At 49.2% G+C, this 22,421-nt stretch overlaps 1 protein-coding gene across 6 annotated transcripts in view; it reads right to left on the reverse strand.

The window, feature by feature from the left end:
- The window catches only part of TBCD (tubulin folding cofactor D), a 176,579-nt gene that overhangs the window by 113,699 nt on the left and 40,459 nt on the right, over positions 1-22,421 (reverse strand). For all 6 annotated transcript variants that reach the window (XM_060171682.1, XM_060171679.1, XM_060171680.1 and 3 more), the window contains 6 exons: positions 17,814-17,859; positions 15,565-15,697; positions 13,241-13,377; positions 12,233-12,293; positions 11,356-11,430; positions 10,676-10,770 (listed from right to left, as the gene is read on the reverse strand). In XM_060171682.1, the coding sequence (XP_060027665.1) occupies positions 10,676-10,770; positions 11,356-11,430; positions 12,233-12,293; positions 13,241-13,377; positions 15,565-15,697; positions 17,814-17,859 (547 nt within the window). The remainder of the gene's footprint in view (positions 1-10,675; positions 10,771-11,355; positions 11,431-12,232; positions 12,294-13,240; positions 13,378-15,564; positions 15,698-17,813; positions 17,860-22,421) is intronic.

Below are 22,421 nucleotides of genomic sequence, written 5' to 3' on the forward strand. Positions count from 1 at the left end.
AACTTCCAAAACTAAGTAAAGAGGAAGTGGATAACATGAACAGGCCCATCACAGCCAATGAAATTGAAACAGTTATCAAAAATCTTCCCAAAAATAAAAGTCCTGGACCAGATGGTTTTACAAATGAATTCTACAAAACTTTCAAAGAAGAACTAATACCTCTACTTTTAAAAGTCTTCCAGAAGATTGAAGACACTGGAATAATCCCTGCAAGCTTCTATGAAGCCAACATCACCCTGATACCAAAAGCAGACAGGGACACAACCAAAAAAGAAAACTACAGACCAATATCTCTTATGAACACAGATGCTAAAATACTGAACAAAATTCTAGCCAACCGGATACAGCAGTATATCAAAAAGATTGTTCACCATGACCAAGTGGGGTTTATCCCAGGTATGCAAGGTTGGTTTAATATACGTAAATCAATCAATGTGATCCACCACATCAACAAAAGCAAGACCAAAAACTACATGGTCATATCAATAGATGCAGAGAAAGCCTTTGACAAAATACAACATCCCTTTATGATCAAAACACTACAAAAAATGGGAATAGATGGAAAATTCCTGAAGATAGTGGAGTCTATATATAGCAAACCTACAACCAACATCATACTCAATGGTGAAAAACTGGAAGCATTTCCCCTCAGATCAGGTACTAGACAGGGCTGCCCACTATCACCATTACTATTCAACATAGTGTTGGAAGTTCTTGCCATAGCAATCAGGCAGGAGCAAGGAATTAAAGGCATACAGATTGGAAGAGAAGAAGTCAAACTCTCCTTATTTGCAGATGACATGATAGTATACATGGAAAAACCTAAGGAATCCAGCAAGAAGCTTTTGGAAATCATCAGGCAATACAGTAAGGTGTCAGGCTATAAAATTAACATTCAAAAGTCAGTGGCATTCCTCTATGCAAACACTAAGTTAGAAGAAATTGAAATCCAGAAATCAGTTCCTTTTTCTATAGCAACAAAAACAATAAAATATCTAGGAGTAAACCTAACCAAAGAAGTGAAAGACTTGTATACTGAAAATTATGAGTCACTACTCAAAGAAAGTGAAAAAGACACAAAGAAGTGGAAAGATATTCCATGTTCATGGGTTGGAAGAATTAACATCATCAAAATGAATATATTACCCAGAGCCATCTACAAATTTAATGCTATCCCCATCAAGATCCCAAGCACATTTTTTAGGAGAATAGAACAAATGCTACAAATGTTTATCTGGAACCAGAAAAGACCTAGAATTGCCAAAACAATCTTGAGAAGAAAGAACAGAACCGGAGGCATCACACTCCCAGATCCGAAAAAATGCTCCAAGTCTCTGATTGTCAGAGAAATGCAAATCAAAACAACAATGAGATATCACTTCACTCCTGTGAGAATGTCATACATCAGAAAAGGTAACAGCAGCAAATGCTGGAGAGGGTGTGAGGTCAAAGGAACCCTCCTGCACTGCTGGTGGGAATGTCAATTGGTCCAACCTCTGTGGAGAACAGTCTGGAGAACTCTCAGAAGGCTAGAAATGGACCTACCATATGACCCTGCAATTCCCCTCCTGGGGATATATCCTAAGGAACCCAACACATCCATCCAAAAAGATCTGTGTACACATATGTTCTTGGCAGCACAATTTGTAATAGCCAAAACCTGGAAGCAACCCAGGTGTCCAACAACAGATGAGTGGCTGAGCAAGTTGTGGTATATATACACAATGGAATACTACTCAGCTGTAAAAAATGGTGACTTCACCGTTTTCAGCCGATCTTGGATGGACCTTGAAAAAATCATGTTGAGTGAAATAAGTCAGAAACAGAAGGATGAATACGGGATGATCTCACTCTCAGGCCGAAGTTGAAAAACAAGATTAGAAAAGAAAACACAAGTCGAACCTGAAATGGAATTGGAGTATACAGGTCCACGAAAGATGATGAATGACATAGTGGGGGTTGTATTGTTAAATGGGAATCTGGGGAATGTTATGCATGTACAAACTACTGTATTTACTGTTGAATGTAAAGCATTAATTCCCCAATAAAGAAATAAATTATTAAAAAAAAAAGAAAGAAATGTAAGAATAAAAATAGCAAATAACCTTTCACATGGATAGTGCACTGCTTTGCCATGTACACAACCCAGGTTCAAGCCCAGCCCCCACCACAATGGAGGAAGCTTTGGTGCTGTGGCGTCTTTCTCTCTGTCTCTGTCTAGTGCTAAAGCTCATATCACTCTCAGCTAAGCACTACTTACCAAAAGAGCCCGAGGAAACGCCAGTATTGTGAGTAACTGCATTCCAACAATACGTTATCATCCCAATCACCTCTGCACCAGCTCCATGAAATATCAACAAAATCGTTTTTTCAGTGCAGCACCTTACACCCACAAGGCATGCAAGAGGTCCTACTCAAACATATTTTGTTAAAAGGACATGACAGGGAGATCAAACAGGCACTAGAAAAAGAAAAAAAAACTCACAGGGAAAGGCAGTGAGCTAAGATGCACTACACCACCGGGCTCTTTTGTTGTGGTCACGAATACGTGTTGACAAAGAGCAAACACAGGACAACCCTGCTCTCCAGCTAGTCACCGGCAAGGAACACTGAAGATCGCAATGGCCACACTCCAGGACCCGCACCCCCAAGATAAGTTCTGGCCCCACTTTCCACACCAGTACACAGAGCCAGGGCTCAAATCCTAGAGGTGCTGCTTACAGCTCACACAAGTAATGGCCATCACTTTGAGTGGCAGGAAGAGTGAAGGCCCCCATGTCCCTCACTCCCCACCATACCCAGAGCCCAGGGAGGCAGGTCTGGCACTGCCCCAGCCTTCCCTGAAGGCCTGTGTGTGTGAACAGCTTGAACCCCAACCCCCTGAAGCAAAAGTCATACAGCCCTTTGGGTACAGCTGAGGGAACACAATGGAGTCCTCCATCTTTCCAACACAAAATGCAGTTGGCCCAGGGGCATGACTTAGCAATGGAGCACAAGCCTCACATTCATGGTGCCCTGGGTTTGATTACCAGCAAGGTAGAGGGACAGACAGGTACCCAGCTCCTCCCCATCACCGCTACCCACCCACCCAACACACACACAATGTTGCTGACTTTTTTTCTCAACTGGATTACTTTTTAAAATTCATATCTGGCTAGATGTAAGACTTAAGAGCTATTGATTGCTTTTTAAAAGATTTTATTTATTTATTTAAGAGAAAGATAGGAGAAAGAACCAGACATCACTCTGGTACTTATACTGCCAGAGATGACACTTGCGATCTCATGTTTAAGAGTCCAGTGCCCTAACGACTATGCCATCTCCCAAACTACAGAGCTATTGGTTTCTCATCTTTACCTGCAAAAGTGCTAAGTCCTCAAAAAGTTCCACCTAAAATTACCCTCTGCCCAGCAGTTCTACTCCTAGGTCTAATCCTGAAAGCCAGTTCCCCTGTTCACTGATGTCCACGTCACTGTCCTCTATCTTAAGTGAACTATATAAGGCTGATTTTTTTTTTTTTCAAAACAGGATCCTTGAATCACACAGAAGCAAAGCCAACACTGGCAACAGCCTCTCAGAACAGCTGGACAGTGGCCCACAGCTGTCTGTCCTCAACTACAGGCCACAGTCCTGAGGAGAAAGAGCAAGGCAGAGACACACAAGCTCCAGGAGAGCACATGGGCAGAGAGGCAGAGGTCTCACATGTCTGGCAGCTCAGAGCTACACAAATATCAAACCTCAATAAGGCAGGCAGTGGACAAAAGGAAGGAAAAAAGCAGTCAGAGGTGGGTGTGGAGATGGTGAGGTGGATGTCAGTGAAGAGGGGAGCTGGCTTTTAGGGAGATGGGCCCCTCAGCTTGGCTGACTTTGGCCCATGGACACCCAAGCCCTGCTGAGCATCTTCCTTAGCCCACCTACCCCCACCCTGCAGCACTACACCTAATAAAATCCTGGCAACTTCCATCCTGTCTTGCACCAAGTGCTAGAACGCCACTCAAATGCTAGCTTTGAGTGATGTCACAGAACATGGCAGAGTAGGCCGCTGTGTGCACTGGGCCAGGCAGCAAAACACCAGTAAGTGAACAAAAACTGACAGACTCGGTCCCTCAGAACTCTAGAACACAGGCGGGTGTACATGATGAAGAAGCTAATGTCAGCATCTAAGGATCTGTGTCAGGTCCCCAGCTCACTGATGAGATAACAAAGGCACAGCACAGAAAAGGGCACAGTTGTTGCAGAAACAGTCTGAAAAAAGTCACCAAATAAAGGACCTGAATGGGGAGGCAGAAGGCAGCTCAGTAGGTAGAGTGTGTGTTGCCTTCCATGTGTGATACCCTGAGTTCTATCCCTGACACCACATGGGAACAAGGGATCCATGGAAAGCAGAACTATGCTTGGGTGTGTGTCTCTTTCTCTCAAAATACAGAAGTGGGCTTGGGAGATGGCATGGTGGCTTTATACAAGTACAAAACCCTAGGTTCATTCTCCAAAGCCACAATAAAGAAAGAAAAACTACATGGAGTGAAGCACAAGGACTGGCGCAAGGATCCCGGTTCAAGCTCCCAGCTCCCCACCTGCAGGGGAGTCGCTTCACAGGCGGTGAAGCAGGTCTGCAGGTGTCTATCTTTCTCTCCCTCTCTGTCTTCCCCTCCTCTCTCCATTTCTCTCTGTCCTATCCAAGAACAATAACAACAATAATAAACAACAAAGGCAACAAAAGGGAAAAAATATCCTCCAGGAGCAGTGGATTCATAGTACAGGCACTGAGCCCCAGCAATAACCTTGGAGGGAAAGAAAGAAGGAAGGAAGGAAGGGAGGAAAGAAGGAAGGGAGGGAGGGAGGGAGGGAGGGAGGGAGGGAGGAAGGAAGGAAGGAAGGAAGGAAGGAAGGAAGGAAGGAAGGAAGGAAAACTGAGTACCCTGGGAAGTGGTACATCAACTGAGCCTCAAAGCAAAGTTCAATCCCCAACATGGCATTCGCCCAAGTAATAAGCTCTGCTTATTTATTATCTGCCTTATTTCCAGAGTTATGTTATCATACGCAAAGTGTCCAGAATCCAACAACAACAAAAAAAAAACAAAGGTAGCGCACAGGTTAAGTGCACATAGTGCAAAGTGCAAAGGCCTGAGCAAGAATCCCAGCTTGAACCCCAGCTCCTCACCTGCAGGGGGATTGCTTCACAAGAGGTGAAACAGGTCTGCAGGTGTCTCTCCCCGTCTTCCCCTCCTCTCTCAATTTCTCTTTGTCCTATCCAACAACAAAGGAAAAATGATGACTGCCAGGAGCAGTGAATTTGTAGTGCAGGCAACAGGCCCCAGCAATAACCCTGGAGACAAAAAAAAAAAAAAAAAAAAAAAAAAACCCTTGCACGGTAATAAGAGTCTGGGAGAGACTGCTCTGGGAGGTCCAAGATAAAGACTTTCTGTCTGAAGTGTAGCTCAAGGAGCTCCCAGAGACCAAGAGCAACACCTGAGCCAACGTGGAGCCTCCAACGTGGAGGCTCGGTGGGGGAGCGCAGAAGTTGGCATGTGGAGGCCCCAATTTCAACCCCAGCACTGCATATACCTGAGCAGTACTGGCTTCCTATAGCCTTTGCCTATCTCTCTTGTTTCCTCTCTCACAAAATGTTTATTTAAAATTTTGGCACTAGGGCTGGGTGGTGGTACACCTGGTTAAGCACATACATTACAATGTGCGAGGGCCTGGGTTCAAGCCCCTAGTTCCCAACTGTAGGAGGAAAACTTCACAAGTGGTGAAGCAGGGTTGCAGGTGTCTCTCTCCCTCTTTCTTTTTTTAAAGAATTTATTTATTTATTTATTCATGAGAAAGATAGACAGAGAGACAAAGAACCAGACATTCCTCTGGTACATGTGCTGCTGGGGATTGAACTCAGAACTTCATGGTTGAGAATTCAGTGCTTTATCCACTGCACCACCTCCTGGACCACTCTCTCTCCCTTTCTATCTCCCACTTCCTCTCAATTTCTGGCTGTCTATATCCAATAAATAAGATAATATGAAAAAATATATTAAAAAATTGGGGGTCAGTGGGGGAATAGCTCAACTGGTAGAACACAGGACTTGCATGTCTGAAGCTCCCAGCTCAATCAGCACTGAATGAATCAGAGTGATGCTCTGGCATCTCGTTCTCTCATTCTCTCTCATCTGAAATTCTCTCATATGAACTAAATTAAATTCTGAAGGGGGAGTCGGAAACCCTTAAATCGAGGTTGGAAGATGGGCCCTGGTGCCAGACAGGAGCACCACAGCTGCCTTCCTGGGAAGCTTCCTGGGTGGAGCAGTGCTGAAACAGCTTTCTTCTGTTGCTCCCTCTCTTCTCTCTCTAAAATACATGAGAAAGTTGGCCTGGGGAAGGTGGCTCTCGGCATGAGCAGATCCTCAGCTCAACATTAAAAAACATTTTTTGGAGGCTCTAGATGGGAAACCCAGCAGATCACTCACTCTACCATGTGCAAGGACCCACATTCAAGTCCTCGGTCCCCACCTACGGGGGAAGCTCCACAGCAATACTACAGACGAAGTCCTTTTCCTTTTCCTCTCTATCCCTCTTCCTCTCAACTTCTGTCAGAAACAGAGAGGGAGCTACTAGGAGCTATGGATTCATCGTGCAAGACCCAAGGCCCAGCAAAAAAAAAGGGGGTTTTTCCCACCAGGGCTATTGCTGAGGCTCAGTGCCTGCACGAGGAATCCACAGCTCCCAGTAGTCTTTTTTCTTTTTTTACACCTTTGTTTGATAAGACAGAGAAATTGAGAGCGGGGAGAGGAAGGGAGAGAGGGAGAGAGACAAAAAGACACCTGCAGTACTTGCTTCACTGCTTGTGAAGCTTCCCACCCAAGGGCTCGAACCTGAGTGTGTGCACTCAACCATGTATGCCACTGCCTGCCCCTCTCCCCCAATTTTTTAATTTAATTAAATTTTAATAAAGAAGCAGAAATGATGGCAGGAAACCACCTAGAAATTATGCAACTAAAAGTATAATCACAGGATGGGAATTCAGTAGAGTGTCAGCCTGAAAACAGCCATTGACATGATCTAGCCTGAACAGGGGGAAGCCCAGCGAGGAGAATCCTACATCAGGCCTTTTGACTATCACCCAGGACAGGCGCGAGCCCTCCTGAGCTTCCCTGCTAGGCATAGGCAGTGCTACAGAGAATGGTTCTGAGGACAGCACCTCCAGGAAGGGGTAGTCAGTCATTGAGGTGAAGCCCATGGGCTAATTTACACCCCACACATCCCTCTCTTCTTAGGCAAGAACCAACACCTTTCGTTTATGACACCAACACCCAGGTCCTCCACTCGGAATCAGCGGATGCTGCCAACCTCAGATGTGATGGGATGTACACCAGCAGCCACTCAGGGACACACACAAAAAAAGATCACAAAGTGGTCGCCTGCTTCATATTAAACTGGAATGGGGGGGACAGGCGGTGGCGCACCCGGTTGAGCACACGTTATCATGCACAAGGACCCAGGTTTGAGTCCCCCACTCCCCACCTGCAAGGGGGTGCTTCATGAGTTGTGAAGCAGGTCTGCAGGTGACTTTCTCTCTCTCTCTCTCTCTCTTTTTTTTTTTGTTTTTTGCTTCCACAGTTATCACTGGGGCTCGATATCTACACTGTGAGTCCACTGCTCCTGGAGGCTATTTTTTTTCCCTTTTGTTGTCCTTGTTGTTTTATCATTGTTGTGGTTATTATTGTTGTTGTTATTGATGTCATCGTTGTTGGATAGGACAGAGAGAAATCAAGAGAGAAAGGAAAGACAGAGGGGGGAGAGAAAGACACCTGCAGACCTGCTTCACCACTTATGAAGCGACTTCCCTGCAGGTGGGGAGCCGGGGGCTCAAACCTGGATCCTTACGCCAGTCCTTGCATTTTGCGCCATGTGTGCTTAATTCGCTGCACTACCAGCTGACCCCCTCTCTCTCATCTTCCCCACCCCTCTCAATTTCTCTCTGATTTATCAGATGGGGGGGCGAGAAATGCTGCAGAGAACGGTGGATTTGTAGTGCCAACCCCAAGCCCCAGTGATGACCCTGGTGGCAATGAGCAATTTCACCTTAATCCAAGACATAACACACTCACTCACACATCTATTTTTCACAAGCATGTAAGTCACTTCCTTAAGATGGACATAAAGATCCAATGAAATCAAGTAAGTAGATCTTTACGACCCTGGGAAAGGCGACAATTCTTTAGGCACAATAGCAGAAGCACAAGCACTAGGAGCGGAGGCTGGAGAGCTGCAGAGTGAAAGGCCTAACCCTATGGTGCAGCAAGCGGCACTATCAAGAGTGTGAAAGGACAACTGCAGAACAGCAGAAAATATTTGCAAGTCATCTATCTGATGGAGCACAACTAGAGTTCACCAAGAACTCTTATTAGGACAATGAAAAGACAAACAGCCCAGTGTTTGACATGAGCAGAGGACCTGACTCAGACAGAGATGGCTAGCAAGTGGTCCACAAACACACCTGAGTCAGTGGGGAGATGCAGACCAGATCAAAGCCACAATGAGAACTCCGCCCCCCACCCCAAGCTAGCTGAAATCAAAATACAGGTGTTGAGAGGACAGAGAAATAGATGCTGGTGGTGGCATTTAAAACAGTACAGCCATTGCTGCTTTCATGCAGACCTAGGGACAAAACCCAGGATCTCTCACAGGCATATGCTCCACCTATGGGTCACCTCCACTGTCCAATTTGTTTGTGTGGTGGTGCCAGGGAATGAAACACAGTGCCTCATGCTAGCACAATAATACCACTGAGTGGCCAACTTAAGTTTCTATGTTCTTTCATTCTAGAGAGAAGGAGAGACACAGAAGGAGAAATATACATATCCACTGAGTTTCCACGTGGTGTCAGAGCTTGAATTCAGAACTCCATGCAAGGCAAGGCAGACACCCTACAGTGTGAGTTATCTCCCAGCACTTTTTGTTTTATGAGAAAGACCAAAGAACCACTTCACTACCCTCGGAGCCCCCCGCTTTCTTGATCTCTGTTGCTCTCTCATGTAGCCTCAGGGTCTCACACGTGTAAGGAACATGCTCTGCCTGAGCCCCTTCACCACTCTCTACAAGGATCCTGAAGAGGGCTTGGCCAACCAACCTTCTTAAGGTTAAAGATACAAAGTCAGTACATGGGGTAGAGCAGTGACACACCTGGCTGAATCACCATATACAAGGACCCAAGTTCAAGTCTCTGGTCCCCACCTGCAGGGGGGAAGCTTCACGAGTGGTGAAGCCGGGCTGCAAGTGTCTCTCAAGTCTCTTTTTCTGTCTGTCTCCCTCCCCTCTCAATTTCTCTCTTTCATAAAATAAAATAAAATAAAATAAAATAAAATAAAATAAAATAAAAGTTAGCATATGACCCAACATACACAAATACCTGCACACAGATGTTCACAGTAACATTATGTGTAAGTCAGAAAGTGGGATGACATCTGATGACAAATGGGTGAGCAAATGTGGCACATGCACACACTAGACAGACAGCAATAAGATCTGGTGCAGTCGGCACTTGACGACAGACAAAAGCCTTCTGGCCTGTCACTGCACTGCTAAGGGAGCCTCGTAGCACAGCTGCTCAGCACCTGGGTGTGCGGCACCAGTGACAAACAGCACAGCTACACAGAGGAAGGAGAAAACACAAGACACCGAGGGAGAGGAATCAGACGCACAGGATCACAGAGGAAGGAGAAAACTGAGGGAGAGGAATCAGATGCACAGGATCACTGCTGGAGATTCTGTTCCCATGGACTGTCCAGAAAAAGGTCAACTGATGGAGACTTAGGCTGCTGCACGGCAGTGGCTGCTCCTGAGAACCGGCATTCCCTGTGGGGCACTGAAGTTGTTCTGGAACTAGTTTGTGATTGGTGGTTGCAGAATTCTGTAAATACACTACCCACTGAGTGAGCCACACTTTATGAACTTTATGGTATGTCAATCAAATCTCACTAGACTGTGGGGCGAAGCATTCGAGGTCACCACACGCCAAGAGCTTGGTGCTGTGAGAGCAATGCAGGCAGCACCTGTCTCCACAGACTCTGCTGGAGAAAGGGTCCCTCCTGGATGTATGGATGGGGTGCGTCCATTCCTCTGCCCACAGAGGGACCTGGTCACACACAGGTAAATCCCCACCAACCACACATTGATGCGCACTGCCCCAAAGATAGGACATGTTGGCCTGACCTCACAGTCCCTCGACCTCCAGGCACTGCTCGCCTGCCCTACTAGATGCCCAGAATCCTCCACCACAGCCCCAGGCTGGCATGAGCCTGTCCCAGGGCCGTTGATGGCACTTTGCATAACATGAGATGCTGCTGGGTGTGAGTCCCATAGCTGAACCCAGCAGCCAATAACACACACTGTCAGGGGACAAAAGCACACTAGGGCTGGGGAAAAGGGATGCTGCTGGCCCAGGGGAGACCAGCATCTGAGACCTGACAACAGTGTGTGGCCTCCAAGCCTGAATGCAGGGCCCATGGAGGAATTAGATTACAAGACTAGAAAGTAAGCAGAGGCAACGAAGAAAAGAGGTGTGACTGGTTCTCCCCACAGGCGAACATGAGGCAGTGAAGGTAGGGCGGGGGCACCAACTTTGGGAGATGCCCTGGGGAGATGGCAGATACTGCGCCTAGAAGCACATGCGGCCACTCACCATCTGCCAGCCGAGAAGGAAGCAGCAGGCCTCTTCTGCCCAGTTCAGCCAATGCTAGACATCCCCCATGCCAGGCGCTATCTGTTTCCTGGAAGCTGAGAGAACACAGAACTGAGACCACAGAGCCAGCTCTCCAGACCTGGGACTGCAGGCTGCCCCATCTGCATGGCAGAGAACCCCGTGCTTAGTGAGTGGGCCGCAGAGCTGCCAAGTGGGACTCCTGAGAGTAAACCCTGCTGGCTCTGTCCCTCCCCTCTGGCCTAGGACACCACTCTCAGACCTCAACACTCCATCACAGGTGGTGCCCAAGCACCAAGCTTCTCCAAGAGTGGCACGTACTACCATATGTGCCCGTCTGAGTTTAAACCCAAAGAAATCAAATAAAAATCTTGTCTTTCAGAGGTCTTAACAGCCCTATCACAGGAACAATCCTAGACATGCCATCATACCAGAAAGCTCTGGACAGTGCCAGTGCCTGGCTCCTACTATGCTAACCACAGGCCTTCTCTGTGGATAAATACCATGTGTATAGACTCAAAATGGGCTCCCCTTCACCCCACTCTATCCATGCTGATTAAATACACCAGAAATAACCAGAGCTCACAAACTGTACAGCAGATGGCAAGGCTCCAACCCTACCAGGACTCAGTGGGAGGTGTGCGCCCTGACTCCCTACATACCTGAAGCAGTCCAGCACGGAACCCACCACATCGTCCGCCAGCTCTTTGGGAAGCCTCCCCGCCACTCTGCCAATTCTGCAACAGAAGTAAGCCCATCAGTGGTGTAGAGAAGCACCCAAACTCTTTCCCTCCAGAGAACTGGGTAGAGTGGAAGGGCTCCCTGCAGTGTGGCCACGTCTAAAGCAGTAAGTGTGAGGGGCAGAGGATGAAGCAACTGCTGGGATAGAAGTGAGACATGAAGGGAAGATGCAGGTGGAGGGGCTCTGGACTGCACCCTCAGGCAGAGGAGCCCCAGCTACAGGCTCACTCACTCGGGACTTCTGCTTTCATTTCAGCACTGGCAGCCTCTGAACTCAGAGTCATGTCTCTGGATGGGCCAGGCCAGCAATTCCACAGGCTCCATGCCAAGTGGCCAACAGACCCACTTTCCAAGGCAGCCACTTTGCCCAAAGCACAAGGAATGAATGGCAAGCACTCTGGAGGCCCAGGAATTAAATGAGGTCATGGGGGACACCTGTTCCGTGTAGGGCCCCGCCCTGTATGGGGGGCAAGGGGGAGGGTAGTGTGCAGAATGGACTATGGTGAAGGGCTGAACAAGGAAAGGAAAACAGCTAAAATGCACAAAAACAACCACAAATGTGTCAAGCTCAAATAGGCCAGAAAAAAAGAAATCAAAGGCACCAAAATTCAGCCTCAGTAATGGTCTTCAAAACTGGAACAGAGACAGCCACTGCATGCACATGTATGTCCATAAGAGGCCTCTGCAGGCGCGCCTTGCTCAGCAAGCCCTGAAGGCTATGACTCAGCAGACCTGTGGGTGTCTGGTCCCTAAGCCAGCCCCCCAGCCCCCAGCCCCCAGCCCCAGGGAGGCACCTACCCTTTGGCTGCAGACCACCGCACAATCGTGTCTTTGTCCTTCAGCCCAACTAGCAGCTGCTCTGTGGGGACACAAAGGGGCAGGCCCATGAGTTCTCCCCAGTCCCAGCTTCTCAGACACCCAGCTATCAGGAGGCATTCCCTGGGCTCCCCAGAGGGAACTGCATTCAGATCTGAGCTCTAAATGCAGGGACAGAACACCCCCTTTTCTGGGACCCTAAGTAATCATTTAGAGCCACTTTTTGTCACCATTCTAAGAGCAGAACCTTTCCTGGAGCACCCATGAGGAAGGCTGGAGCACAGAGAGGTGGGCCCAGAGGTCAGTGACAGCTCTGTCTGGTGAGGAAGATGTCCCCTCTAGAGGCAACTCCCTGGGGAGGGGTCCGGGAGAAGCTGAGAGATGGGGTATGGAAACCCTGACCAAGGACAGAAGCCCAGAAAGGCTTTATGACCAAGGCCAGGGCCCCCCAGTGATGAGCAAGAGCACAGATCGGGCAAGGTGCTGCCCCTCAGACAGGGTGACAGGAGTTAGATGACCTTAGATACTATGGGGGGTGCAGAGGAGAGACCCCCACCAGGAGAAGAAAGGTGGCTGGGGAAAGAAGGGGGTGAAGGGGAAGATGAGTGGATGGGAGGTGAGACCCCAGGCCTTGACAGAATGGGGCTGCGGGGGGAGGGGGCGGTAGTAAGAGTGTGCAGCCTAAGTTGGGGTTTGTGGAGCCCCAGTCCAGGTGAGATGCAGGGCCCAGAGTCTCAGGATGGAGGTGGAGGGCTAGGCAGCAGGGCTAAGGAAGCCCTCACCCACTCCCCCAGGAGGGCAGGCCAGTGATGGACACAGCAGGCTGGCTATAGAGGGTAGTAAGTAACATGGGGCTAGGGAGAACTCGGCAGCAGTGATGACAGGGCACTTGTGTGTTGGGACAGCACTGGGTTCAAGAGCTGAGGTGGGGGAAATGACTGTGTGACAGACACAGCAGAGCCCAAGCCCTCCCACCACCAGGGCACACACCAATCACGGTCTCCACCTCCTCAGGGACATCGTAGTCCTCAGCATCATCAGGGCTCTCGGCCTGCGTGGTCACGGTAGGTGGGTTCACGGTAGAGGGCTGGAGGTTGGCGGCCAAGGAACGGCACCCCCGCTGGTACCTACAGGACAAGTGTCACCCAGACCAGAGTCGCTGAAGAGCCTGGAGGGGGAGCCATCCAGGCAAGAAGCAGCAAGTCGGTGCTGCCTCAGCCATACAGGTAGGAAACTGCCATCAACCCCATCTCCCCACACAGCAGCCGAACCAGAGCTACACAGAACAACCGGGTGCTGTGAGACCCTCCAAGAAAGCAAAGTCTCCACAAGGCACCCAGAGACCCCAAGCTGGTTGGGCGTGGAGACCTAGGGAAGAGTATCCCCCAGGGAGCGTGGGCTCCGAGCCCTCCCCAGCCTTGCCCTCTCCTCTAACCAGCAGCTCCTGAATAACAGTCTCTACAAAGCCCATGAGACAGTCAGGGAACTCCTTCTTGAGTGCAGTGATAGCTCCAGCACCAAACCCAAAGAAGGATCCCAGAAGCCCCAGTTTCTATCCAGCCTGGTAACTGGAGTTGGCGATATGTGAGGGGATGGAGCCTCAACCTTGGTCCTTGGTGTGAATGGTGTCAGAACAAGCTGAACTGCAGAACACTAGCTGGTGTTGAGGAAAATCTACGTGGAATCTGTATCAGAGCTTGGCAGGATTCTTCTTCTTCTTCCTCTCCCTCTTCCTCTTCTTCTTCTTCTTCTTTTTAATTTAAGTAATTTATTTATTTACCAGAGTAGTGTTCAGCTCTGGCTTATGGTGGAGTGGGGGATTGAACCTACTTTGGAGCCTCAGGCATGAGAGTCTCTTTGCATAATCATTATGCTATCTAACCCCACACAGGATTATTCTTCTTAAAGGAAAGAAAAAACAGTGAGAGGATGACAACTAAAGACAAAAAACATAACAGAGAAGACAAAATAAGAGAAAGAAAACATATAGCAAAGTGGCCAGGTGGTGGTGCACTTGGTAGAGAGTACATGTTACTATGCTCAAGAACCCAGATTCAAGGTGCCCCATGCCCACCTGCAAGAGGGCAACTCGCCAAGTGGTAAAGCAGGTCTGCAGGTGCCTCTCCTCCCCTTCCCTCTCAATTTCTCTCTGACATTCTCCCAGGTCGAGTGACCTCCTTCTGCCTGCAGACTCAAGCTGAAACAGCAGGTCTTTCTGGGCCTCAGGGTGCAATCTGCACCCTGAACAAACAGCCCAGGTTCCCTCACCTCCAGGGTGTGGAACCCTGAGATCTGAGGAGCTGTCCACACCCAAGATCATATAAGCTGACTCCTTACAGTGAATAAGTCTCTACACACACATTCCCAACTGGCTGAACATGAGTCCAGAACATGTTTCCTATGGCATTTTATGAACTAACCACTGAGTCCATAAACAGTTTCTTCCAGAATAAGCTATAGACAGAAGAGCCTAAACACTTTCACTAAAATGCAACATTTACACTTCTTTGGAATTTTCAAAAAGAAAAATTTTTTTATGAGTTGAACTTAACTCATCCCTTCCCAATTAATGAGTGGCCACTAGTTCCTGAAATAAAATTGGAATTAAAAAAAAATGTACCACAGACAAATTAGAAAATCTTGTCTCTGGTCCCAGGAGATGACTCAGCAAGTAGAGCACACACCTTCACATGGGTGAGGCCCTGTGCTCAACCCCAAGCACCACCAGGGAGCACCAGGGATTGTGGAATAGCACTCTGGAGTCTGCCCTGCCCACCCTTTCTAATAAATAAATAAAAATTGGGCCTAGGGAAAACTCAGTGGTATTATACACATGCAAAGCCCTAACTCCATTTCCTGGCAATACACAAACAAAAAAGTTTTAAGTCTGCTTGCACATCAAAAGCAACCCACTGACAAAAAAACATTGGGAATTTGAAGGAGAACTTTCATCAAAGGACAAAGATAACTTAGCCCCGTTACCAGCGGTGGGAGCTCTCCCCCAACCATCCTGTCAGTAGGCTCAGAAATGGCATGTGGGACCAGCTCGAGTCACCCTTACAGCTCCAACCATCCCGACTGGGAGCTGCCAGTGGGGACATGCCAAGAGAAAAGCTCTGCCTTACAAAATCAGAAACACTCCTAAGACCAACAAAGAAGTGAAGGCAGGATACAGCCCAGCAGCAATCTCCTCCAATATGGCTGCCAGCCCTCAGGCCCCACCACCACCCTGTCAACACTCTAACCAGGACACTCCACCAACAGACAGCCCCCATATGAAATCCCCAACAAGGCCGACAGCCAGGTCCACCTACCTCCACTGAGCCACCCTGGGTTTCAGGAAGGTCAGGCCCAACCGCTGCATGAGCTTCACCCCCAGTTTCCGGAGGAGCGTCTGGTTACTGTTGGGGAGCCTGCAGCCGTCCAGGCCCTGGAGCACCGTGACAGCTGCAACAACAGCAAAGTCACTCAGGAGGGCAACCTGAGAACTCCCACGGCACTGGCCATGCCGAGCACCAGCAGCACCAAATCACAGGCAATCCCACGGGGCTCCTGGTGCAGTGTGACGGCTTCAACATATACCAAACCCCTTGAGCTCTGCTCCATCATCTCCCGTCAGATGCCAAGTGCAGGCTGAGAGAAACCTACTCGGCCTTCTCACATCCGGGGGTGGTAGACAAAAGATGGAGCCATGCTACTCAGAGCTGTGCATTATAAGCAACCCTGCCAGTGAAGTCAGGGGCTGTGTACAATGTGTTGTTTCCGGGGGGCAGGGGAACGGGAGGAAGGGGAGATGACACACGAATATCACTTGGTCAATGCAGTAATGACAACAACCATAGAGGGTCGGGCTGAGCCCAACAGAGAGGGGCACCTATAAGCAGGGAAATGGCCTCATTGACCCTACACTGACAGGACCTTCAGGAAAACAAGAGGGGTGTCTAGGGGAAACTGAGGCAGGCACAATCAACAGGGCAGCATTTCATATGAGAGGGAACAGAGGGTCTGAAGAATAGCTGTCAGAGACTCAGAATAAGCTCCTGAAAGATCCAAATAAGCACACAGTGACAGACCTGGGGATGAGTCCATGGGGACAAAGCACATGAGGCTGATCACTGCTGTTCACTCTCTCAGACCAGTGCCATGTTTTTATAGACCTATGAAGCAGATATAGATGATAGAACAGGACGGTGTGTCTGGGCAGTGGGGTGGAAATGAAACACAAGTGGGCATGAATCAGAGCCTGGGAAGAAACACGGGGGGGGGGGGGGGGGTTCTGTAGAAAATTCTCTGGCCCTTTAAATGTCTCTGAAATTTCCCATAGCAAAATCTTTGAAAAGTAAAAGAAGTTTCTAGGGCCCTGGAAATAACTCACCTAGTAGAGCGTACACATGCAAGGTGGCCATGGCTTCAAGACCAGAAATTACACGAGAGCACCAGGAATGGTGCCAAGGAAACTATCAATGGTGCTGTGGTGCTATGCTGTCTATTCTCTCTCAAAAAAAAAAAAAAAAAAAAAAGGTTCAGGGAAGGCTGCTTAATGTTCGTATTATGTATCTGTAAGGTCCTGAAACTGCAAAGAGAAGGAAGGTGGGGGCCTTGCTGTACCACAGCGGGTTAAGCAAACATAATGAGAAACACAAGGACCCTGGTTCGAGGCTCCAGCTCCCCATCTACAAGGGTGTCACTTCACAAGCAGTGAAGCAGATCTGCAGATATCTATCTTTCTCTCCCCCTTACTTTCTCCCCTTCCTCTCTCCATTTCTCTCTGTCCTATCCAGCAACAACAGCAGCAACAATGGGGAAAAAATGGCCGCTAGGAGGATTCATAGTGCAATAATCCTGAAGGCAAAAAAAGAGGAGGAAGAAGAAAGGGAAGGAGGGAGGGAAGGAAGGAGAGGACATCCTTATTTAACTCTGACATTCAAGTCAAAAAAAATTTTTTTTAAGATTCATTTATGAGAAAGACAGGAAGAGAGAGAAAGAACCAGACATCATTCTGGCACATGTGCTGCCGGGGATCAAACTCAGGACCTCATGTTTGAGAGTCCAAAGCTTTATCACTCCACCTCCCGGACCACTCAAATCAAATTCATACATCTTTTAGAATATAGAATTCTAAGAAGTTTCTCTTAGCTCAGATAATAACCCTCTTTTTCTCTGCAGTGAAAAATCGTAGCACTTATTAAATATTTTCTTAAGGTTTGAGTCATATGAAGTGAATGAGTCAAGTGAATGAGGCAAAAGGGCAGAAGATGCAGTTGTGGCCACAGAAGGACAGAGCTGGGACAGGAGTCCCGGGAGGCTGGAGTTGGAGGCCTGGAGGTATGTCTATGACTCTACAGTCTCCAGGATCTGAGCCAGCATCCAGGGTGTCAGAAAGCCATCCCAAGAGATAATGAAGATGTGTATGCACACAGAGAACATACAGGAAATCAAAGACCAAGACTGTCCAAGCACAGCAAGTTCCAGATCTCTGCACCAATGGCTAGAATGTGAGGCAGCCATGCTTGGTCATGAACGAGCAGATTCAGGTCACAAAACCTTCCACAAATAAACTTACCATAGGGTAAACAGTCTTCACGTTTTCCATGCTTAAATATCTGTGCCTAAAAAAGAAAAGAAAATCTATGAAGATGATGCAAAAGCCATATTTTCTACATTACTTATTTATTTATTGGACACAGACAGAAATAAAGAGCGAAGGAGATAGAGAGGGAAAGAGAAAGAGAGACATCTGCAGTACTCTGTCACCAATTGTGATACTTTGCCTCCTGCAGGTGGGATCCAGGGGACTTGAACTTGTGTCCTTGAGTAGTGTTAACACATATGCTCTACCAGGTGTGCTACCTATCCGCCCCAACATTTACAGCTTAACCAGGCAATTCATTGCATCTCCTAGGAACATCAAAAGACTCACTGGTGATAACACAATGCCACCGGCTTTGGGAAGAGAGCTCCAATACCCAGGGTGGGTAAATAATAGGTGGTTACCTCCCACTTGGCAGTCTCAGGAGACATCCACACTGACCAAATGCCCGAGATCTCTGCTGCCCTCCCCAAGCCAGCACCCACAACACTGGCCCAGAATCCTGGATGTGCTGGCACCCACGGCCATGCCCAGGCACCCTCTGTAGAGGCTTGCGACCATGGGATATTCAAACACTGAGCCTGGGACTCACCCCCCAGGAGTCCAGCTGGCACCAGAGGGGCAGGCCCAGCAGAGCCCATGGATCCAGGCTGTCTCAAGGTGCACTTCTCAGCCAAGGTATCAAGGGGCAGAGTGCCAACCCTGCCCCTGACCAAGTCAGGTGAACCCACAGGATCCACAGGGACATGCAGTCCTAAGCTGCAGGGTTGGAGGAGACAATGGAACAGGCAAGTGAGGACCTCGAGTTTTCTTGGACATGCTGCCCACCCGCCCGGCCTGGCCCTGCCCCCACAAGGAGGGAACGGTGCACAGGTCACAAGCAGGCTGCTGTGGCCAGACCTGCATGGGGTGTGAGGGGGAAGGAGGACAGACAAGTGCGGAGAGAGAGATGATGGCAGTGAGCACCCAGGGGAAAGCAAATGAACAAGAAGATGTAGAGAGAGCTCACCAGGTAGGGAATGTGTCTCACCAAGTGTGCAGCCAGTTTCAAGTCCTGGCTCCACAGTATCAAGAGTAGTTCCAGTGCTGTGATGTCCCCGCACATAGAGGAGGAGGGGGAGGAGGACAGGGAGGACAAGGAGAAGAATGCAGTCCAAGAGGTGACACAGTGAATTAAGGAAGGTCTTGGACTATCCACATGAGGTCCTGGGTTCGATTCCCAGCCTCACATGTTCTCTCCCTCTCTTTCATTAATAAGTAATGAAAGTGAAAGGCGGGAGTCGGGCTGTAGCACAGCAGGGTAAGCGCAGGTGGCGCAAAGCACAAGGACCGGCATAAGGATCCCGGTTCGAACCCCGGCTCCCCCTGCAGGGGAGTCGCTTCACAGGTGAAGCAGGTCTGCAGGTGTCTATCTTTCTCTCCTCCTCTCTGTCTTCCCCTCCTCTCTCCATTTCTCTCTGTCCTATCCAACAACAACAACAACAATAGTAACTACAACAATAAAACAACAAGGGCAACAAAAGGGAATAAATAAATAAAATAAATTAAAAAAAAACTTGTTAAATAATGTGAAAGGCAAGAGCTACTGTCTCATAAAAATGTCCATTATTGGGAGTCGGGCTGTAGCGCAGCAGGTTAAGCGCAGGTGGCGCAAAGCACAAGGACTGGCATAAGGATTCCGGTTCGAACCCTGGCTCCCCACCTGCAGGGGAGTCACTTCACAGGCGATGAAGCAGGTCTGCAGGTGTCTATCTTTCTCTCCTCCTCTCTGTCTTCCCCTCCTCTCTCCATTTCTCTCTGTCCTATCCAACAACGACGACATCAATAATAACTACAACAATAAAAAAAAAAAAAACGACGGCAACAAAAGGGAATAAATAAAATAAATAAAATTTTAAAAAATATTTTTTAAAAAAAATGTCCATTATTTGCCACACTCCTTACAATGTCTAAATAAGAAAATAGAACAGAAGTGATGATAAGTCCCAGGGCAGGGATTTCATCCTTCTGAGAACCGGAGGTGGGCAGACATGGAAGGACCCTGTCCTGAGAGGTGGATAGACATGGAGAGACCTCGTCTTGAGGTCCTGAGAGGTGGGCAGACATGGAGGCCCTTCCTGGCCACTGGGGCCCTGTCCTTGTATGCCCACTAACCCACACATAAGGCCAGTCCAATGCTGACCACTAACCGTCATCCAGACTCTGGAGCACCACAGCTCCTCCTTGGATGAGTACAAACTAAGTACTGAAGAATCACAGTGAGGGGTTGGGTGGTGATGCACCTGGTTGAGCGTACATATTACAATCTGAAGGAAACCAGATTCAAGCCCCCAGTCCCCACTTGCAGGGAGAAAGCTTTCCAAGTGGTAAAGCAGTGCTGTAGTTGTCTCTCTGTCTTTCTCCCTATTTCCCCCTACCCTCTCAATTTCTGGCTATCTATATCCAATAAGTAAAGATAATTTTTTAAAAACTGTAAAAATAAAAAAGAATAAAAAAGCAAAAAAATAAAAAAGAATCACAGTGGTTACTGGCTAGGCCTAAGCAGGCAGACTTAGGAGGGCAAAAGGGAGACCATGCTCCCTCCTGATGATCTGATGGTCTTGAGGGCTCAGAAGCCGAAAGGCACCCCACTTTTCATGAACACATCCAGCAGAAGTCATCGGAAGGGCCCTACTGAAAACAGATGCCTGAAAACACGAGCTGTTAGACATCAGAGCAAACAGCACGCGGAGAGGCGACCGGCAGGGCTGCTCCTGTTGTTCTAGAAACCAGCCCAGCACACAGCATAAACAAAACAGGTTTCTTAGTAATCATTCCCGGGCACCCCACCTTGCGACTGCTACCCACCCAGGCTGGCTTTTCCATGGTGTGCAAAGCAGCTTCCCTCCCTGGGGCATGTTCTCCGGGAATGAATCACAGTCAGTCAGCTGCTGGGGAGCAAGTCCGCCCTGCTGCCCAGCTGGAGGTGCAGGTCTGAGACTCCCTGAAGGCAAGGCCAAGGAAAGCAGCTCCACCCCAGCCTGGGGGGGCCACTCCCCAGCACCTGAAGGTCCTTCTAGAAGCTGGTGATGCTCCCTGCATGAAGGCCCCTTTTTGCACCAGATGGCAACCATGCCCAGACCCTAGCAACACCACACAGTGGCTACAATGCCCTGGCTTCCCAGGCCACACAGCAACTCGCTGGCCAGGAGCAGCAGGGACTCGGGCCCAGCACTGTCCCAAGAGGCTGTGCAGTGCCGAGAGATGTGAACATGCTGGGAATGAAGCAGCACAAGGATAGTGGCCAGCAGCCCTTCCCAGGGCTCATTAGATCCTGGTCCACCATCCTCACCTGAGCCACACAGGCCTGGAGCCCACGGAGGACCCCCATCCCCACCCCTCCAGGTGGCAGAGAGGCAGGACAAGACCAGAGACTGAGCAGATGCTGGTGTGGGAGCTGGAAGAGTGCGGGCTAAGCAGCAGAGACAAGGCCAGGCTTCACATTAGAGGCTGGAGCTCAGAGGACCCATGGAAGGACTGACTATTAATGCCATCCCCACCATAAGCCAGAGCTGAGCAGTGCTCTGGTAGAAAAGGGAGAGAGAGAGAGAGAGAGAGAGAGAGAGGAAGGATACAGGAGAAGGAGGAGGAGGGGAGGAGGAAGAGAACAGCTACCAGACCCCGCGTCCCTGACAATAGAAGACTGAGCTGTGCAGAGTGCACAGGAGTGACATGCAGTCATGGGGGCTAGGGTACTTTTAAGCGGCTCATCCCTCCCAGATGTGGCCACGACAGGGATACTCCCAACTGCCTCCTGGAAACCTGGGCCTGAAGACCGCACTAGTGTTCCATCTGCAAAGCCTTCAGCCCACAGTGCCAAAGACCTGTGCCCTAGCCCTTATCTCCAGCAGCCTCTGGGCAACAGCCTACATGGTCACCCTCCCACAGCCAATGTGGCCCAGAGCTCAGCACCCTGCGGCCATCTCCCTCCCACTCTGGTTCCCCTGTCTGGGTCCTTCTGTCACTGGCTCTCTCGGGTGGCACCACTGATAGCAATGGGGATAACACAGGGCTGCAGCTGGAGGGCCGAAAGAGGCCATTGCCCAGAGGGGCCCTTCACAGACTGGGAGCACAGACACGCAAGGGTATCAGGGCAATGCAGAGCCAGGGAAAGGGATGTTTAGCCAATGCTGAACAGACACCACCTTGGACTTGGGGTGACAGAAGCACAACAGGTGCATATAGCTCAAGTCCTAGAGCCAAGGCCAGAGACCAGGAAGCAGAGGTCAGGGGTGACATGCAGATGGAGACCAAGAACACCTGTACTGCAGGAGAGAGAGGCAGCCTGAAACCCGGAAAGGAGACCACTGGCCAGGTAGCAGGGCACCCAGCCCCACAGCTCTCAGAACAGGCCAGGTGAATCTCTGGGTACACAGCACTGAGGGCACCCCAGCCTGCCCCCTCCAGGTCTGCCTAGCCCCATGTTCCTGCTGAGTGACTGGGGGCGAAAGCAGATGAAGAGCTGCTGTCTGATGTCTTTATTTACACTCCTGGAGAAATGGATGGGGCCTCATCTCCCCCTGGAATCCACAGAGCTCTTGC

The sequence above is a fragment of the Erinaceus europaeus genome, chromosome 14 (genome assembly GCF_950295315.1).
Source record: "Erinaceus europaeus chromosome 14, mEriEur2.1, whole genome shotgun sequence".
Lineage (NCBI taxonomy): Eukaryota > Metazoa > Chordata > Mammalia > Eulipotyphla > Erinaceidae > Erinaceus > Erinaceus europaeus.